This window comes from Trachurus japonicus, chromosome 19, assembly GCF_045865225.1.
Source record: "Trachurus japonicus isolate A0001 chromosome 19, Traja_1.0".
Lineage (NCBI taxonomy): Eukaryota > Metazoa > Chordata > Actinopteri > Carangiformes > Carangidae > Trachurus > Trachurus japonicus.
The window spans coordinates 20,846,784-20,866,766 of record NC_140925.1 but is presented as its reverse complement, the minus strand read 5'-3'; the positions used below and the strand labels follow the sequence as shown (position 1 = coordinate 20,866,766).

Genomic DNA, 19,983 nt, shown 5'->3' with positions numbered 1-19,983 from the left:
CTGCCTGTCTGTCTGTCTGTCTGTCTGTACGACCCCGGCTGTAATTCAGAGCGGGTCTTGTCTTCCGTCATGGACAGTCCGAGGGATTGAGGGTGGCGGGCTTCAGATTAGAGTCTGGGTCCAGAGGAACTTTTCCTCCTGTCCTCTAATGACTTCCTTGCATGTGTCGCATTGTGCTGGAGAGGCCAAGCGGGGTAACAAGGTTATCTTTATTCTTTCTTTCTTTTTTTTAAAGCTCATCCACTTTAAAAGACATCACAGTAAGTAAAGTCGCTGGTTTAAAAACCAGCGGATCTGGATAAATCCTTTCTCACACACAGGAGTCAGTGAGAACTGGGACTGCAGCCAGTGTTAAGTGAGCGTGGGATTTTCACTCTGAGCTCCATGCGCTCCGAGGACTGTGCCGCTTTTCCTGCACAACTGGCATGAGCGCCGCTCGTAGGGAAGTCCTTCAATCTGCTCTCAGGCCTGTTGAATATTTCCCTCCCCACGTCCAGTCTGATGAGGTGGCTTCCACTGTCGGCGCCCAAAGTAAACACTGTAAAAGTTATGAACCTGATGGAGACTGGTGGTGGTGTGTGCGTGCCAAAGTATCCCTGCATTAGTCTAAATGCCATCAAAGCCTCTGGTTTCAGTGGGTGGTCAGGGACAGTTGTTAGTTTTGGGTGTGAAGAGCAGCAGGGGATTTACTCCTAAAAGTAGATTTTGAGGGATTTTGTTTTTAGGGGGGAAAATTACTGGAGCCTCTTGTTCTCTGTTGCACATGGCCGAGTTTAAACCCTTCGGACCCTCTCAACCCGCAGCTCACAGTGGATTTCTAAGCTCTCATAGACGAGATTTCTTTTAGAAGCCACCAAGGTTAAAATGTGCTTTAAGTCAAGTTTCCTGCAGATTTAGCTCAATTTAAATCAGTGCCTCCCCAGCTGCAGCTGCTTCGCCACTGGACCATCCAACCCTCAGCCCTCTTCTTGCTGTGAAGCAATGACTCACACCATCAGTGATTTCAGTAGATTGTGTCATTCAAGCGTGGCTGTGTTTGCTGAAGACACTAAACTCATTTCCATAGAAGGTCACAGGGGGAAGTGTGTTAATAATGTAATTGGAGGACCACCTAGAGACTAGCCCCCCCCCCCCACCACCACCACCACCACCATCTTCCACCAAAGTGTAGTTTGATGGACACATGTACATCATAGCAGATCCAGTAAGAGAGGCCTGGATTGGAGGATAATGGTGGTGGGCTTTTATTAAAGGGTGCATCCTCTGCTTTTCATTAGATTAGTAATGAATGAAGATTGTAATCATGCACACTGTTGCAGCCAGTGGATATCTCCATTAGCTAATGCACTGCCTCAGGCAAATGGAAAACATGAAGCTGTCTGCTGTGTGTGCACATTATCTTCCTCTGGGCAAATTACTTAAAAACTTAATCCTAATGTTAGATAACTGATGATTTAACTGGTGACTGCTAAAACAGAAAGAAAGAAAAAGCCAAGAACAGAGGTTGATATATTCAAACTGTTTGTTTCTTTTGCTAAAGAACATGTCATTAATTTTACAATGACAAATCTATTTATCTAATTTTTAAACAAAACCCTCAAATATTACAGTATTAGTGTGTACATGCTAGCAGCTCTGTTAGCATTACGTTTGGTAATCATCATTAAACACATGAGAATATGAAGTATACAGATTATCAAAGCTGTTACTGAATTACTGTTATATATATTTTTAATCACCAAGTGTTTCAAAATCTGAGGCTATGTGTGTGTCATCTCAATTGTGACAGATTTGGAGAGTCTAAACCTTGAACTGTATTTGTCATCCTTTAGCTGTATGAGAACTGGAACTGCTGTGGCAGAAACAAGTTGTGAAGTTTACCATCTTGACCTTTAATGACAGCATCTCCTCAGGCCAGTCTGACTCTGTTTAGATCAAATGCATCAACCCTCCACAGGCTTTGGCAAAACGAGACTGCAGTGAATCTGAGTCAAAAATGTTGACATTTACCTTTAATGCCCTCAGTGGGTGTACAGCGGTGGTGCCACATTTTTTTGGAAATCCCCTTATACCCTTCCCTGCAGACAGGTTGATGAGAAGATTGACACCATTCCTGTTAGTGTGTTAGGAGATGAAGCTACAGCAGCTAGGCTACGTAGCTTAGCTGGCACAAAGCCATAGATATAGCTACTATATATCTGGCAGAAAGCAACACGTCTTTCTGCTTCTTCCTAATTTCATTGCATGTAGACCAAAAGAAAACAGAAAACATTCCTTAAGTAAAAGATTAAAGTCTTGTGTAGCAGCCTGGAAAACTTTTTTAGGAGCACTAATTGGCTTTCGAGCCACACGACTCACAGTTCTCACAGTTGTGTTGCTCCAGTGCAGTGACTTAGCCAGAGGTTAGCAGCGCTAATGAAGGTTTCTTAGTTCTGTACTGTAGCTATATCCCCCTCTGTTCTCTATTAAAAAACATGGGCCGCAAAGGAAATCCCTCAGCTGTTTACCTGACCCTCATCATTACATAACCAGGTCAGGAAGTGGCTTTGTCTCATTGTTACACTCCGCTCCCCTCAACTCTTTTACAAGCTGTCGAATTAAAAGTGGGTTGAATGCTTCCTCTTATAAGCCCACTGACCTTTTTTTAACTTTAATTGGCACAGACTTCCGCCTGCAAGGAAAAAATAACAAGTGATGTTCTTGATATATATTCATACATCTCCTTTAGCAACATGTAGGCAGCGCTGAAGCTGTGATATTAGACGGGCTGTTTCCCGTAGAGAGATGTGTTTCTGCCTCTAAGCTGCTTTAATGAAGTGAGATTGCTCGGGCTCTCTGTGCATCAGGAAGACAGAGGAAATTGAGAAATAAAATGTGTGTGTGTGTATGTGTGGGAGAATGAAACAGAGAGGAGAGAGGAGAGAGGGGTAGATAAAGACAAAAGACGGAGAATGAAAAATGGCGAGGAGCAGCGTGGAGAGAGAAGTCGTACTCCCTTCTTGCCCTTTTTTTATGCCTGGAGCAGTAAAGGCCTCAGGGCTGGGGGAATCAGGGTTGTAGGCCGTGTTAAATTACCAAATTCACATGTAATGAAAGAAAACTTAATCTGGATTGGTTTTATTAATAGAACCCCCCCCCCTGAGCCAAATGGAGAAGAAGGGAAGGGGGTGAAGCACTTTCAAGTGGAATAATTAAGATCCTTCGCCCCCTCTCTCTAGTTAATTAAGACGAACATGCAGCATCCTGATATGTGTTGCTCCAGCAGAACAAGGTGAAATCAGTCGAAGCAGCAGCAGCAGCAGCAGCAGCAGCAGCAGCAGCAGCAGCAGCAGCAGCAGCAGCAGTATTCCTGTCACTTGGCTGTATACTGAGGGACGAATCCATCTCAACAACTTTACAACTTGCAGGCACTAGATTGGATTTAGAGCTCATTGTGTTGTGTTCCTTCATCTCTTCCTCCAGCTGTTGGGAATGAGCAGAGAGATGACGGAGAGAGGCCGAGCAGAGCGTAGAAGCAGAGCGTAGAGATGACGGAGAGAGGCCGAGCAGAGCGTAGAGATGACGGAGAGAGGCCGAGCAGAGCGTAGACATGGAAGTTAAGCTGTGCTGTGTTTTCTGCATCATGTCTTTCAGTTCCTGAGGATCTGTCCCTGGAGGAGAGGGATGAGCTGTCGAACATCCGACGCAGGAAGAGAGAGCTGCTTGATGATATTGAGGTGTGTATGACGCTGTACTGTACTGTAGAAAAGCCTGTGATACACACAGGTGCATTGTGTGTTTGTCTTACTGTTCGAGGCTGATGGTTTTATCGTTTTGCGACATATTTAGACAAGTACAATATACATTCATAATCTCTGATCTTTGTTTTTGCCTATCTGCTGCCAGAGCTCTGTACGTCTCTTTGCATGATGCAAATTGACGTGCAGTCCACTTTGTGCTCCCGGTCAGCTGGAAAAAAATGAGGAATGACTTTTCCACAGAATGCAGTCCCATCTCACACTGTAACACTCTGTCGCTGCTTTGTCACTCTCTTCTCTCAGAGGTTGAAGTTTGAGATAGCAGAGGTCATGACGGAGATCGAGCAGCTGACGTGTGTTGGAGAAAGGTAAGCCAGTCTAGTCCGTCTACAGAATCCATCATGTGTTCCTTTGAGCTTTGTGGCTTCTTTTAATCCATTACAACTTCTCTGCTGTAAGTTCAACCTTTATGAAGCTTGCAAGTGCAATTTATTTTTTGTTGGAGAAGTGTAAATCCAACCCACTGAGGTCTTGGTGAAGTGTGAGGAGCAGAATATTAAAAATACCACTCAACATAAAGCTCTCTAGTACATGATGCCGATACTAAAACATGAGATTTCATTTACTTTTCTTTTTTCCACTACTGATTAAACTGCTGCTCATTTGTTATTAAAAACAAGAACAAAAGTCCAATGAATGGTTCAGATATTCAATTCCTTTTTTTTTTTACTTGAATTTCAAAAATTCAATGTACAATTCAGTAAAAAACAATAAATACTCCCATTGTCGATGATTTTCGATCGGTGTATTTTTGAAGTCTACAATCAAACTAGTAGCTGTGTAGGCCCTGCTAAATGATAACATACGTGTTAATATGAACACAGTATTAAAAATGTGAGCATGCCTCATGTTTACCTTAGTTAAATGTGTTAGCATGCTAACATTGCTGGGGTTAGGCAAAGGGTTAGTGTTATCAGAATAAAACATTTACATGAAGCTGAGGCTGGCAGGAAGGAATATCAGTTTGTCATGTATTTAGTCATTAATGTACTGTACTACTGGACAAAATAAATGTGTAAGAAGATAGAACTGAACTGCAGATTGTTCATTTGAGTTTCACACACATTTAGTTCAGATGATGACTATAACAATTGAGGATTTTTATGTCCAACATTTACGTTTTGACGGTGAGTCTGAGTCAGTAAAATTCCTGGATAAATTCAGGTCATGACCTGTGTGACCGTTACAGCTCTAAATAACGCTGATATCAGTTTTAAACCCATCATAAATAGCAGCCAGTAGAGTTATTATGGCCCTGGTTCCCTCGTTGGTTTGGGATTTGCATGATCAGAGACAGTCAGACTACAAAGGTGCTTTTTGTTTGAAGTGACTCTGGGATGTACGAGCGCGGTAGATAGACCTGGGAAGGAAGTGGGTTTCTATGGAAGCATTGTGGTCACATGAGCCAGACTCAGCTGCTTATTTGTCGATAAATTTGACTTATTGCGCCCATTGTTCAGCCCCGTGTAGCAGCGTTGTTGTGTAGAGGGTCCAGACCGTAACATGGGATGTTGTGTTCAGACGGTGACAGTCAATATGTGCCAGTGTAAATCAATCAGGCTGTTCTCCTTAGTGATTCATTGTGTGTCAGTGTGTACTGTTTGTCATTCCTGTTTTGTCTTCTTATCTGTCACTTAATCACCCACCTGCATTAGACACACAAACACACACACACACATTGGGGTTAGCCTGTGCACAGTGGGGGTTTTATTTGTCTCCCTGTGCATATGTCTTTCAGATTAGATTCAAGCATGAACATACAAGCATATAATGAGTGGAACAGATGTGGCAGGAAATAATCTCCCCAGTTCAGACTATAAATAAAATGTAATTGTTGTGTTTGACATTCAGCTACTTGACAATCAGTTGTTTTCAGTTGTTTTATGTTTTTCTGTGGCAGTAAAACATCCCAGAGAAACAAACAGATAGCCATGGGCAGGAAGAAATTCAACATGGACCCAAAGAAGGTAACGCTTCTGTTTTATGTCTTTCATCATAAACCATCACAGCATCTGATGCCTCTGTGGCCCTGCACATGAAATAACATGACTCCACTCATCAGTGAAACTCTTTTATTTCCCTTTCATCTGAACTGAACTGAGATGAACAACCGTTCTTCTTCTCCTCCTTTCTCCTCCTTCTCCTCCTTTCTCCTCCTTCTCCTCCTTTCTCCTCCTTCTCCTCCTTCTCCTCCTTTCTCCTCCTTCTCCTCCTTCTCCTCCTTTCTCCTCCTTCTCCTCCTTTCTCCTCCTTCTCCTCCTTCTCCTCCTTCTCCTCCTTCTCCTCCTTCTCCTCCTTCTCCTCCTCTCTCCTCCTTCTCCTCCTTTCTCCTCCTTTCTCCTCCTTCTCCTCCTTCTCCTCCTTCTCCTCCTTCTCCTCCTTTCTCCTCCTTTCTCCTCCTTCTCCTCCTTCTCCTCCTTTCTCCTCCTTCTCCTCCTTCTCCTCCTTCTCCTCCTTCTCCTCCTTCTCCTCCTCTCTCCTCCTTCTCCTCCTTCTCCTCCTCTCTCCTCCTTCTCCTCCTCCTCCCCCTCTCTCTCCAGGGGATTCAGTTCCTGCTGGAGAACGACCTGCTGCAGCACACCCCCGAGGACATCGCCCAGTTCCTCTACAAAGGAGAGGGGCTGAACAAGACCGTCATCGGAGACTACTTGGGCGAGCGGTGAGACAGAGCATCAGTCAGGCTGGAGGAGAAAGCCCTGCTTACAGGGGATTTATACCTCCTCCATGATTAGAGTAGGAAATTATGGGCTGGATTTATTGACTAAAGAGGGAGAACATGATTGAACCCCCCCCCTCAACACCCACTCCCCCTCAACATGAATCTCTGAGGCAGTGTGGGTGTCTTGTCATAGTCCACCCATGTGGACTTCTAACTGGTAATAAAGGGGCAGTGCAGCTGGTCAGATCTCGGGCCAGCCTGCTGGGTGATGAAGCAGCAGCTGTAGCGCAGCCACACACACACACACAGACGACTAGTGAGATAGATGCTGTTATCTGAGGGGGGGATTAGATAGTTAAACACACTACATGAGGAACAAAGCAGGCTGACTCAAAACCAGGAGATGGGGAGCTGAAAGTACTGAAGTTCAATTACACACAACTCACAGCCCAAGGAAATCATCAGTTGCAGTCAGATCATTTACATTATAAGATTTGGTATTAAAAGCTTCCATCAGTGCTATTTTTACATACACACTGTGTCCATTCAGCTTCTCATTATCCACAGCTGATAAAACACACAGCGACCAATCGAGCGCTAATCACTCCTGACATTAGCTGCAGTGTGTTACTGTAGCGGAGGCCTTTTACAGTACAAGCTGTAAGGAACAGGAAGTGATGCATTTTCAATGACTAATATTATTGATTGTTGTCTTTAAGAATCTGGTGAGAGTTCATTTCAGCCTTAATGAATTATTTACACAGTTGTTAAAGCCTGAGCAGCAAAGTGGTGCACAAAGATAAATCAAATAATGAAAGAACTTTATTTATGTATATAGTATACGTGGATCCTTTACTTTCTCTTTTCTTAAAGAAATACACAACAACAACAACAACATATAGTATAGTTATAGTCATAGTCCATGTAGCTGCAGCTTTTTATTGGCCATTTATCACCATGACCAGTCTGTCTGTAAAAACTCCATATTGGTTCATTGCTTTATCCATAGCTACTTAATCCAACATTGGTTATTGACTTTTATATCAGTCACCTAGCAACCAAGACGGTTTTATCATCTTCTCTCACTGAGGTATTTTTATAACCTTTTAAATTTTTCATGAAGTACATAAAAATTAGCCTGAAAATAACGTATAGCAAAAATAACTAAACGCCTAAAAAGCTACATCATAAGAAGAAAAGGTCACAATTTCAATTTTAAAGTTGATATTAAAAAAATTAACTCCTGTAGTGGTATTTCAAAGAAGGAATCTCGATTAAACACTGAATTAATTGGCTTTTTAAAAATAGATCTTCAAAGTCCCATCAACTCCAGTCTGCATCGACTCAGCAGCGACTCTGCAGCGGCCCAACACACAGCCGCACAGACAATGAAGCACACAACGTGCTCTCAATGAGGCTCACAGGAGGGGGTTTGGGGGGGGGGGTGCTCTGCTGGAGGATCATCAAAGAGGCCACCTACCCAGTGCAAATCACACTAAACACAGGCTCAGGGTTCACATCGGTAATTATCACTAATTAAGCTGCAAGGAACTGGAACCTATCGTTAGAGAGAAGGGGATGTGGAGTGGGTCAGGGAGGGGGGCTGCACGGTGGGTAAGGGAGGGGGGAGGGGGGGGGCTGCACGTGGGGGACACATGGAAAAGCGGTGGAGACAGTGGGAGAGAGATAGCTAGATGCAGACTGGTATTATGGTATGTTGCAGGCAGAGTGGGTGAGTGACAGTCTGTGTTTGGCAGCATATATATACTATATATACTGTCACATTCTAAACACTCACTCACCGTTACGTACTGTTTATATTTATCTTTAATTTTGACTTCACCAGTCCAAACAGCAGGCCACATCCCAGTTCCTTCTGTAATAACGTCACCTATAGCAACGACCTATAGAGGCCTCGTAGGACAAGGTTTGTTTTATTAAGCTCCAGACATAAAAAAAACACTTCACCCTCCTAATAATCCAGGATTGTTGCTGCTTCTTCTGAGCCAGAACTCTCTGTTCTCCTCTCAACTTTTCCACTGCGTCCTTGGACAAGAAAACTAAAACTAAAAAAGCCTGAAGTCTGAAGAATTCCTGGTTTCTTTGGAACAATACACAGCACACAACAAGGCAGGATCATAGAGCCTGATGTATCAGAGAGGGGGCGACCGCAGCCCGAGGCAGCTGCTGATTCTTCCTCTGAAAGCCCCTCCGATGGTCAAACAAACCTTGGAGAGGGAAAAAAAGAAGCTTTGTGAGTTTGGTTTTAGCTGTTTTTCATCAGTCCAACGCAGCGTTTCCTCCCCTCGGGTGGAGAAACATTCAACACAGGCCAGCTGGTGAAACTGCTCCCAGACCTGCTCAGTGTCCGGTGTGAATCAGGCCACAAGTATGACAGGAATGCTGGGGGAAACTTCAGGTTGAGAAATGCTGTCAAGAAGGAAATATGTTTTTCCTCCGCCCGGCCTTCTGGCTTCACATCCTGGATAGTTTAACAAAACAAACCAACATGGCTGCAGCTAGAACAATAGTGGAAATCAGTTTTTCTCCTTTTCTTCTCTCCACAGGGACGACTTCAACATCAAGGTGCTGCAGGCCTTTGTGGAGCTGCACGAGTTCGCAGACCTGAACCTCGTCCAAGCGCTAAGGTGAACGGAGTGATGAACCCAGACTGAACCTGACCCCCCCGACCCCCCTGACCCCCTGACCCCCCTGACCCCCCCGACCCCCTGACCCCTGTGACATCACAAATCAAGCCCCCCCCCTCTCTCTGTCTGTCCTGCAGACAGTTCTTGTGGAGTTTCCGTCTGCCCGGTGAAGCCCAGAAGATCGACCGGATGATGGAGGCGTTTGCGTCGCGGTACTGTCAGTGCAACCCCGGAGTCTTCCAGTCCACAGGTCAGACACACACTTATCTATAGACCCCCTGATAACATCTCTTTTATCCTTTTATTACCTGTAACAAATATTTATCCATCACCTGAAACTATTTTAACCATTTTCACATTGATATTAACTGTTTAAACCCTAGATCAGTTAGATCTAGTTAATTTAACCCATTTATCAGTTTCCTTCACCCAACTATAACAGTTAATAACTGTAGCTTTATCCATTTCATCTTTATTCATTTTCCCCCTACCTGTTTTTCATGTTTTAAATATGCTTTTTAAATCAAACTGGGACTTCTGTTTTATTTAAAAAATCTTTAAAACTCTTTCCACATTCCCCTTGGCAACGGCACAAGTACCTGTTAGCAGCGTCCTAGTTACGAGCTGCTGCAATGTGTGAAATCCAAAACATGGCAACACAAACACTGCCTGAGGGTCTATTATAGGATGGCCTGTTTTCTTTTTAATGCATTTCAATCATTAAACCATGAGAGTTACTGTAACTAAGGTTCAATGAGGATTAACCAGATTACAGTTTCCATCAGAGTGAACAACCAGCAACAAACAAGGACATTCATTATTTAGACTCAACCTGGTGAAGTGATACAAAGTCAACAACTACAACAGTTTGTAAATAATTAAAGATGTTTTAAGGCAACTTATTGTTGCTGGAAGGCAGGGATACTCCAGATTGTAATAGATTACCTGTTCAAGTAAGAGGGCTGATGCTATGAATGAACTGGGTTGTTATATTTCACCAGTTATACAAATATTAGACGTCTTTGTCACTGTTTCCACTCAGTTTGTCCCCATTATGGAAAAACATGTTCTAGTCCTGTAATCTGCACATAGGCATGAACATGTGTGTGTGTGTGTGTGTGTGTGTGTGTGTGTGACCATGTGGGGACCATGTGTGTGGCCCATAAAGACATTAATTGATCACACATCTCTAATGATCAGCCTGTTTCCTTCAGTGCTTCATCATCATCATCATCATCATCAGTTGTTTCAACACGCTGATTGACGTTCCTCTTGCTGTGCACACGGTGTGCAAAGCTCCACTGTGTGTGTGTGTGTGTGTGTGTGTGTGTGTTTTTTTCTTCACAAAGAATGTGTGTCGGCAGTCAGACAATAAGCAGCAGCAAAGTGTGTCAGCGTGAGCAGACAGACAGAGTGGAATGAATGATTCATCTACAGGCAGCCACTGGGCCGTGTGAGCCTGAACATTAACGCTACACCCCCACCCCTCACACACACACACACACACACATACATACACACACACACACACACACACACACATACATACACACACGTACATATATGCACATACACGATTTTCCAAATGGAGTACGAAGAGAATGAACTAGGTTGTAATTGTGTCCTGGTTTTGATCTTGTGTGGTTTGTATTCAACATGAAGTTTTCTGTGTTGTGTGTTTCATTGTGTCATGTGATCATATTTCTGCTGAACAGATAGATGTGGATGTACAGTAGAGATAAAGTATGTTCTTAGGGATGTCACCATAGTTTCTTGGTACGATTATTGTCAGAGAAATAATCACAGTACTACGATTATCACGATTATTATGCATTAATACATTTCACAACACTATGAATGTGTAAAATCAAATATAGTCAAAATATAATTACATTACTAATCTCTTAATATAGGACCAGTTATTAATCCCTGGGGGAAGTGTTTGAAATATTTAAGTCATTAATTGTCATCTATACCAAATGTTTAAATGTATTTTAATAGTTTTTTTGACATGCTAACATATAACCAATCCAGTGTTACTTTAGTTAAATGGACCAGTATCTGTGCATGTACCTTTACTTTGGTGCACATCTGCAGATATGGTATTGACGTAATATTTTTCAGAAAGTGTCGGTATTTAAGAATCTTTACGATTAATTAATTGTGGCGTTTAATACTGCGATTAATTGTGAAAACAAGTGATGGTGACATCTCTACTCTTGATACGTGATGTTCCTGGCAGGGTGTAAGTACACTTCGTAACCCTTTCATTTGGCTTCCTGCTGCCCTCAGATACCTGCTACGTGCTGTCGTTTGCCATCATCATGCTGAACACCAGCCTACACAACCCCAACGTCAGGGACAAGCCGCCCGTGGAGCGCTTCATCTCCATGAACAGAGGCATCAACGAGGGAGGAGACCTGCCAGAGGAGCTGCTCAGGGTGAGGATGTGTCCATAGTACTGAGTGTGTGTGTGTGTGTGTGTGTGTGTGTGTGTGTGTGTGTGTGTGTGTGTGTGTGTTTCTGCTTCACTTCACTCCATACAACGGAGCTTTTCCCTCCATTGTTTCCTCCTGTGATAAATATCTTTCCTCCTCTTGTCCACAGAACCTGTACGACAGCATCAAGAACGAGCCGTTCAAAATCCCCGAGGACGACGGCAACGATCTGACGCACACGTTCTTCAACCCCGACAGAGAAGGCTGGCTGCTGAAGCTCGGTACGTGCATTCACATTCACTAAAACTAACCTGTGATTACGTTTCTTAAAGTCAGGACGACCTTCATCGCCTTGGTGAAGTGTGTTGGTTTGTGCGTGTGTGACTTGTGTGTTAGGAGGCAGCCATGATGAAGGACGGTAGCTCCTCCTGGACAAACAGCTGATTTAAACATTAACAACAACTGGAAAAGATGCAAAATCCAACTGACAGATATCACGAGTCAGTGATGGTAACATCGATAATAACGTCATGGTAACTGGAATGTATTATTAATTAAAGGGACATTGTGTAACTTCTCCTGTTATCTATTCAGGAAAATCGATTATTATATACTATCTTCAGTCTGTTTTTCATTAACCAGTAATCCCCCCATCAACAAAGTGAAGTGTTCCTTTAGCTCTGAATGAGCCGTTCATATCATTCATATCTCCATGGAGACGGTAAGCTCGGTGCTGCTGCCATGTTACACTGATGCTGCATTCACCTGCAGTCGGGCAGACGGCCGTCGCTAACAAACCAGATGTCATTTTAGTCACAGAAGTCCAGAGAAAGACGGTAAAACAATACCACATCGCCATGACAACATATTGTCACGTGTATTGTTTTTCCTCGTGTTGACGGACCACTTGTTTACTTAAAGGCTTGTTTAAGCCGTTACGTGTAGCGGCTGTCGTCCGTCTGCCGTCTGCCCAATTTCATGTGAATGCAGCATGAAAAATAGGACTGAATTGCTTGTGATCTACAACCACAACGCTAGATGGGAGTAATTCCTACACAATGTACCTTTAATAGACATCTGTTCATTAACTGGCCGTGAACTGGAAAATATCAACCTCACTGACTCACTGACGGTAACAGAACGACAAAATACTGTTTTTATTCAGCTGGTGGTTTTTGCTCAGGAAAGTGTCGACCTTCACGATGGCTCCGTGTAGGTCGCTAGAAGATCTGAAGTGTCTCTTCTATCTTCATCACACGACCTCTCCTCCTCGTTTGGTCTCATGTGGTCTCTCCTTCTCTCTCCCTCCGTCTGCACTCTTTCTCTTTCTCATGGTGGATGTTTTGTGCTTGCTGTCTAACTGTGTCCTTCCCTCACTCCCTCTCTAACCTTTCACCCTTTCACCCTGTGTTTTGTTCTTTCATTCTGTTCTGTGATGGCTGTTCCTTCTTAAATCTGTATTAGGAGGTAGGTAACGCTCCTTCCTCCTCCACCCACCCAGTTCATCACAGAGTGACCTCATACATAGCATAGCACAGCACAGCACTGGCTGCCATTATCTCCTTAGCACACCGGCCCCCTGAACGTGCTAGCCGCCTCATGTAGTTGGCTTCTTGTATCAGAGCTGTTATTGGCAGTGTGAGGTGATGGATCATCATCATCTCAACCAAAGGAAAGGTCACTGATCTCTCTCATACTCCTGCATGAGGACTGGCTTCTTCTCGTGGCTCTGGAGGAGCTGCATGACGCTGAGGGCTCCACTCTGTTGCTGCAAAACATGTGGAGCAGAAAGAAAGAAACTTGGCAGAACAGATAGATGTTCACCTCAACACACCGTTGAGCCAGTCACTCCAAACAGACCAGCTCATGTATATCGTAGTCACGCACAAACAAGCAAAGGGCTTCATGCAGGTAAATATATAACACAATGCTGGAGTTTCTACTTTATTTAAGACACATTAACATGAATGGGTTCTCACCTTCAGGTTTAATTCTTTATTGGTCTAGATAACTGATTTAAAATGGCCTCATTTAAAGGAATAATCAGACATTGGCATTTAGTAATTAATTAGTCATTAGCGCCCAAAAAGTTCACAAATTGGCTCGAGCTACTTACTCCTGTTTCTAGTCTTTTTGCCGTGCTAGTAAATCCCGTTGTTGGATGTAACGTTAGCTTCGTACTTGTCTGCAGACATGAGAATGAGCTCATTCTCAACAAGAAAACTTAAAAGCATATTTCCTGTATTTTTCTCATTGGCGTAACATTACCTCTTTCAGTGTGTCTTTATGTAGCTTAGCTCTTAGCTAGTCAACCAAATGACCAAAACTAATTCTGCGAAATGACACCGCTGCAGGCTTTGGAGTTTCAACATGTAACAGTCACATGCATCATTGTGATGTAAGTGACTTCCCCTCATGTAGATTCCTGTTAACCAGGGGTCAGCTGACCTGGTCCCTCATGTTTTGTACGTTGGAGTCGCTGCCCTGCGTCGTACCGCTCCTCTGCAGCGATCTGCCAGAACATCGAGCTTTGGTGAATGGTGCCGCTTGAATCCGCGCTGTGGGAATGCACACGTGCCGCTGCGTGACTGCTCATGCAGTGAACTAAAGGCGACCCTTGCCCCTTTTCCATTTTTTGTCCCTGTTTTCCTGCCCCACAGGCCTCCATACCTCCCCCTGCTGCTTCACACATCCCTCTCTCTTCCTCTTTCTCTTTTGCTCTCTGTTCCACTAGCTGCTCTTGCCAGATCATTTTAGATTCTGTTTCCCCCCATTAGTGAATCCCACACTGCTAATTTTAGCTTCAACACAGGAGCCCCTGGTTAATGATGGGCAGAGCTTCAATATGACATCCAGCTGCACTGCTGAGGCTGTGAAGCTCCATAAGCTTTCATAACACCCACACTGTTAACCCGGATCCAGCCCGCTGCTATGCCTGAATCCATCAGCATCCAGCATGAGAATTAAATTCAGTCATTTAGATGTTTAAGACTCTGAATATATTTCAGAATATCTATGAGCTGTTAAGGAGAGCTTGTTCTCTCAGACAAAGACAGATGTAAAAAAAAAAAAAAAAGAAGTGTTCAGCATGTAACCAGATCAACATTTCTATTAGATACACAGCCAGCCAGTGTAAAAATATGGTGCTCATGCCTGTGAGAACTTCATATTTATTCAACGACTACATCACACTCATGGGAAACTATTTCTATCTGGTTCAATAGTACTAATCATAAAAATAGACGGATGTGAGACTTTCTACTCCCTCACATTTGTGCATAATTTTGAACCTTCCCACATTTATTTGCACTCCCTCTCTGGAGCGTCCAAAAACAAACAGCCCAGTGATAAATCTGCATCAGAGGGTCCTGCTGTAGGAAGCCAGAATAACTGTCAGGTTTTGAGGATGAAATGAAACATATGGTTAAAGGGGATAAAGAGCTCTCCGCGCCGCCTTATGGTGGATGGTAGCAGAGTAACACATATATCCACATTCACCCAGCAACACTATTGTACACGCTCCTTCCACTTCAGAGAGGAAAATGCAGTGGCTGCATGTGGAAGTAAATATTGCTTATGAATAATACACAGTAGACGTTGGATTTGAGTCTGCATCGCGGTATAGAATGAAAATCTAGGTCAGGTGCACATTACATATTGATTACATCAGTAACAGCAGCTTTCTGCTTGTTCTGTGAAGTCAGCAAACATGTTATTATGGGGTGCTTATTGCAGACTGTACATCGACATCAGCCACATTATGTCTATTTTTGATTACATAGGTAAACTGTTCATTGCATCACCGATGGTGTAATTAACCGACATCTAATAATCCCAATAATCCACCTTTATCTGATGATCAAAGCAGATGGAGACTTTTTGTTTCTTGTAAAGAAATCTCTTTGGACTGCTCCCACCCACCGCCCCCCCCCCTAACTCCACCCCCCCACCCCGCTGCTGGCCTTACAGCCCTGAGGCGTCGGTCTGTGGGGACTGGGAGCGGCTGGTGGGGGGGGGGGGGCATCCAGCCTCTGATTCAGTCTAATAATAATACAGAGACTTGATCAGGACCAGATGTGGCGCGTGGGGCCGGGGTCTCTGGGAGGTCAGACTGAGGTTAGACTTCACCTGCACGACGCCGTCACCTCTCCAGGTTGTTAAAGTCAGACCTGTGTGTGTGTGTGTGTGTGGTGTGTGTGTGTGTGTGTGTGTGTGTGTGTGTGTGTGTGTGTGTGGTGTGTGTGTGTGTGTGGTGTGTGTGTGTGTGTGTGTGTGTGTCTGCAGGCGGCCGTGTGAAGACCTGGAAGAGGAGGTGGTTCATTCTGACCGACAACTGCCTCTACTACTTCGAGTACACAACAGTAAGTAAACCAGTCGACCGACGCACGGTGATGACACGACTCAAACATATCATCACCTCAGGTCAATGAACTGTATACCACATAGCCCCCACTTTAAAGGGATAGTTCAACATTTAGGCAAATTGGCCCATTACCATAATCCCTATAGTCATAGCAGTAGGTTCATTACCTTTAATTGTGGGTGCAAGCTGTTTTTAGAACGGCGGAGCAGAGCGGCGAGCTGCTCAGAGCTACGCTACGGAGGCTCATGGGATTTCTTGGTTTCCCTCATCAAACTCATCAAATACACAATCCAACAACTCCACAACGCTCTGGTGGACAAGTTGTGACCTGCACATTCACCACGCTATGAGATAATAACACAACGTTACGAAACGGGAGTTGTTTGCGAGGTAAATGCAGAGACTCCACCGTTCTAAAAACAGCTTGCACCGACAATTAAAGGTAACGAACCTACTGCTATATAGCGAATATGGCAATGGGCCAATTTGCCAAAATGTTGAACTATCCCTTTAAAACCAAATGGTACATTTTTGGGTTTGCACAGGTTTGTACATCTGCAGGCTCTTTGCTAAGCTAAGCTAACTAGCTGCCTGCATGTAAACATGAGAAACAATAAGGAGCTAGGAGCTAAACTTCACATAGATGTAGTTAGATCATCAAATAAAGGACACACACGTCATTGTCTCTTCTTCACACACAGCGTTAGGACAGAGGCAGGGGTCTTTGCCCCCCAGCCCTGCTCTTTAACAGATGTAGCCCCTTTGACCTGAATGAACCTCACTCTAGCAATTAACATGAGGCATCATGGGAAACATCTGCAAAGTCTGTGGCACACATCTGGCCCCTGCTGCCGTATGCCAAGACCCTCCCCCCACCCCGCTGGGGGGGTCACCCCACACTTCACCCCGCCATCCCTGATTCTCAGAACACACACACACACACACACACACACACACACACACACACACACACACACACACACACACGCGCACACACACACACACACACAGTCTGTGGTGGTATACATTCAAAGAGACACGCACACAGCAGCTGTGAGCAGCCGTCCCCCCCCTGCTGTGCCCCCTCATTAGTAGGAAGATGACAAGCAGGACACGGGGTTGTTCCTCAAGGTCTCCCCCACCCCATCACACACACACACACACACACACACACACACACACACACATCTGGCCCCCCCAGCCCCACCAGAGGATGGGGTGTGTGGGGTTTCGTCTGTCCCCCACATGACCAGGTTAATAAAAACCTCCAGTGCTTTAATCACCTTGAAGTGTTTGACTGAAACGCTGTCAGGCTCAATATGATGTGGAGATAAAACACCTGAACCTTTAACTTCCTGCAGGCAGAGTGAAGCCGCTACATGTAGCCGCTACATGCTCTGCTACATGGAGCCGCTACATGCTCTGCTACATGGAGCCGCTACATGCTCTGCTACATGGAGCCGCTACATGGAGCCGCTACATGGAGCCGCTACATGGAGCCGCTGCATGGAGCCGCTACATGCAGCGGCTCCATGCTCTGCTACATGTAGCCGCTACATGGAGCCGCTACATGGAGCCGCTACATGGAGCCGCTACATGGAGCCGCTACATGGAGCCGCTACATGCTCTGCTACATGTAGCCGCTACATGGAGCCGCTACATGCTCTGCTACATGGAGCCGCTACATGAAGCCGCTACATGGAGCCGCTACATGTAGCCGCTACATGCTCTGCTACATGGAGCCGCTACATGAAGCCGCTACATGGAGCCGCTACATGAAGCCGCTACATGGAGCCGCTACATGCTCTGCTACATGGAGCCGCTACATGGAGCCGCTACATGGAGCCGCTACATGGAGCCGCTACATGCTCTGCTACATGGAGCCGCTACATGGAGCCGCTACATGGAGCCGCTACATGCTCTGCTACATGGAGCCGCTACATGTAGCCGCTACATGTAGCCGCTACATGGAGCCGCTACATGAAGCCGCTACATGCTCTGCTACATGTAGCGGCTCCATGTAGCGGCTACATGAAGCTGCTACATGGAGCCGCTACATGGAGCCGCTACATGGAGCCGCTACATGGAGCCGCTACATGAAGCGGCTACATGGAGCCGCTACATGGAGCCGCTACATGGAGCCGCTACATGCAGCCGCTACATGCAGCCGCTACATGAAGCCGCTACATGGAGCCGCTACATGAAGCCGCTACATGGAGCCGCTACATGGAGCCGCTACATGGAGCCGCTACATGCAGCCGCTACATGTAGCATCAGGACAGTTTCGGTTTTCATATTTTAACTTGAACAAAGCTCGTTCATCCTCTCCAGAGCCACCAGGTGGTGAACTGGATGATAGCAGATGTGAGTGACAGACTGTTGGTCGTTGTGTCTCATCGCTGACATGGTCCCGTCTCAGACGTGGTTCAGGAACATTTACATTGTGAACGAGCATCGTGTTGATGCTGAGTGTCGTCTGTCTGTGTCTGTCTGTGTCTGCAGGATAAAGAGCCTCGTGGGATCATTCCCCTGGAGAACCTGAGTATCAGAGAGGTGGACGAGCCCAGGAAACCTGTAAGAACAATGCACACACTGTTCTAGATTTACACACTAAACTCTATTTAAACAGTTTTTTTTTTAAAGTTGAATAAGATATTCCCTGTCTTCAACTTTTTTGTCATTTGTTTTTCTTCTAAACTAAATATATACCCACACAGAAAGAACCTATAGGTTTTAATATGCTATATATACTGTATATGTGGTGCATATATGTGTATATATGCACCATATGCACAGATACCTATATGCAGTTTATCTGTGCATATATGCTGCATATATGGTGCATATATACGCATACGCACCATATATATATAACATATATGCATATAAAACGGCCAATTCTATGTCTATATCTTAAAACCTACAGGTTGTTTCCGTGTGGGTACCACTACCCCCCATCTGCAAAACCTTCAATAAAAAGAGATTAAAAACCAAACATATTTGCTGAGATGTTTTTCTTTCACCATGTTAATCAGTTTCTGTCTCTTCCTAGAACTGCTTCGAACTCTACAACCCGAACCACAAAGGTCAGGTGATCAAGGCCTGCAAGACGGAGGCGGACGGCCGTGTCGTCGAGGGCAACCACGTGGTGTACAGGATATCGGCCCCCACGCCAGAGGAGAAGGAGGAGTGGATCAAATCCATCAAGTAAGAGGCGGCGGCTGCTCCCATGTGGCCGTTCACATGTCTGACCTTGACTAGGAGAAACCTACACACACACTGAGCTGTGAGCTTAATCACAACCTGCACTGCAGCACAAACACACACTCACACGGTTGCACACACACACACACACACACACACACATGCTGGTGACTAAATGTGACTCTTTCTCACACTTCCACACAGATAACACTCAGAGGTGATTTCTGCTCTGCTGGATAAGCTCACTTCCCATTGAGTCGCGCTCAGCAAAGAATAACACACACACGCACACAGCTCCTCAGACACCCTGCCCTGCTGCGCTCTCACAACAGTTCTGGCAGCCTTTGCACCCGGTTTGTCATCTCCAAACGCTGCCTTGTTAACCAGCCAGCAGAGTGGAGGTGCAGCGGTAAATTGGACCCGGTGGGGAATTGATCAGCTGGCTGGTTATCATCCACTCAGCTTCAGCTTCACTGGCAAATATGATCAATATCAGAGGAAAAATCATGTTACACAGGCTTTCCCTGCTCTAATGATATTAAAAAACCACTCAGCATTGACAGATGTGGACCCATTAAATGGAAGTGATGGGCTTTTGCAGCTAAGTTACAGCGAGGCTTCTTCATGGACAGTTAAAGTGATTGCAAAGACAAGAGAAGCCTCATTTTTCTGGGGTCAGGACATTTAGAGTTGGTCGACCTTCAGATGACACGCTGTCGCCTGGGTAACAGGTTGTGTTGCTGCTGGTGCTTTTACTCCGACCAGTCGCTATCTCATCACATCATAAGGTGAAGCTGCTTCCTGTTGCTGGAGCGATAAAGATCACAGATCAGACTCAGCAAGACGGCGTTTCAACCGCACTGTCCCTTTACTC

General features: G+C 45.0%; 1 protein-coding gene across 1 annotated transcript in view; it reads left to right on the top strand.

Moving 5' to 3' along the window:
- The window catches only part of cyth3a (cytohesin 3a), a 32,390-nt gene that overhangs the window by 9,263 nt on the left and 3,144 nt on the right, over positions 1 to 19,983 (top strand). The window contains exons 2-12 of the mRNA XM_085762465.1: positions 3,634 to 3,716; positions 4,041 to 4,105; positions 5,698 to 5,764; positions 6,338 to 6,456; positions 9,024 to 9,104; positions 9,242 to 9,354; positions 11,397 to 11,545; positions 11,712 to 11,823; positions 15,827 to 15,903; positions 18,408 to 18,479; positions 18,958 to 19,112. Coding sequence (XP_085618591.1) covers positions 3,634 to 3,716; positions 4,041 to 4,105; positions 5,698 to 5,764; positions 6,338 to 6,456; positions 9,024 to 9,104; positions 9,242 to 9,354; positions 11,397 to 11,545; positions 11,712 to 11,823; positions 15,827 to 15,903; positions 18,408 to 18,479; positions 18,958 to 19,112 — 1,093 coding nt within the window. The remainder of the gene's footprint in view (positions 1 to 3,633; positions 3,717 to 4,040; positions 4,106 to 5,697; positions 5,765 to 6,337; positions 6,457 to 9,023; positions 9,105 to 9,241; positions 9,355 to 11,396; positions 11,546 to 11,711; positions 11,824 to 15,826; positions 15,904 to 18,407; positions 18,480 to 18,957; positions 19,113 to 19,983) is intronic.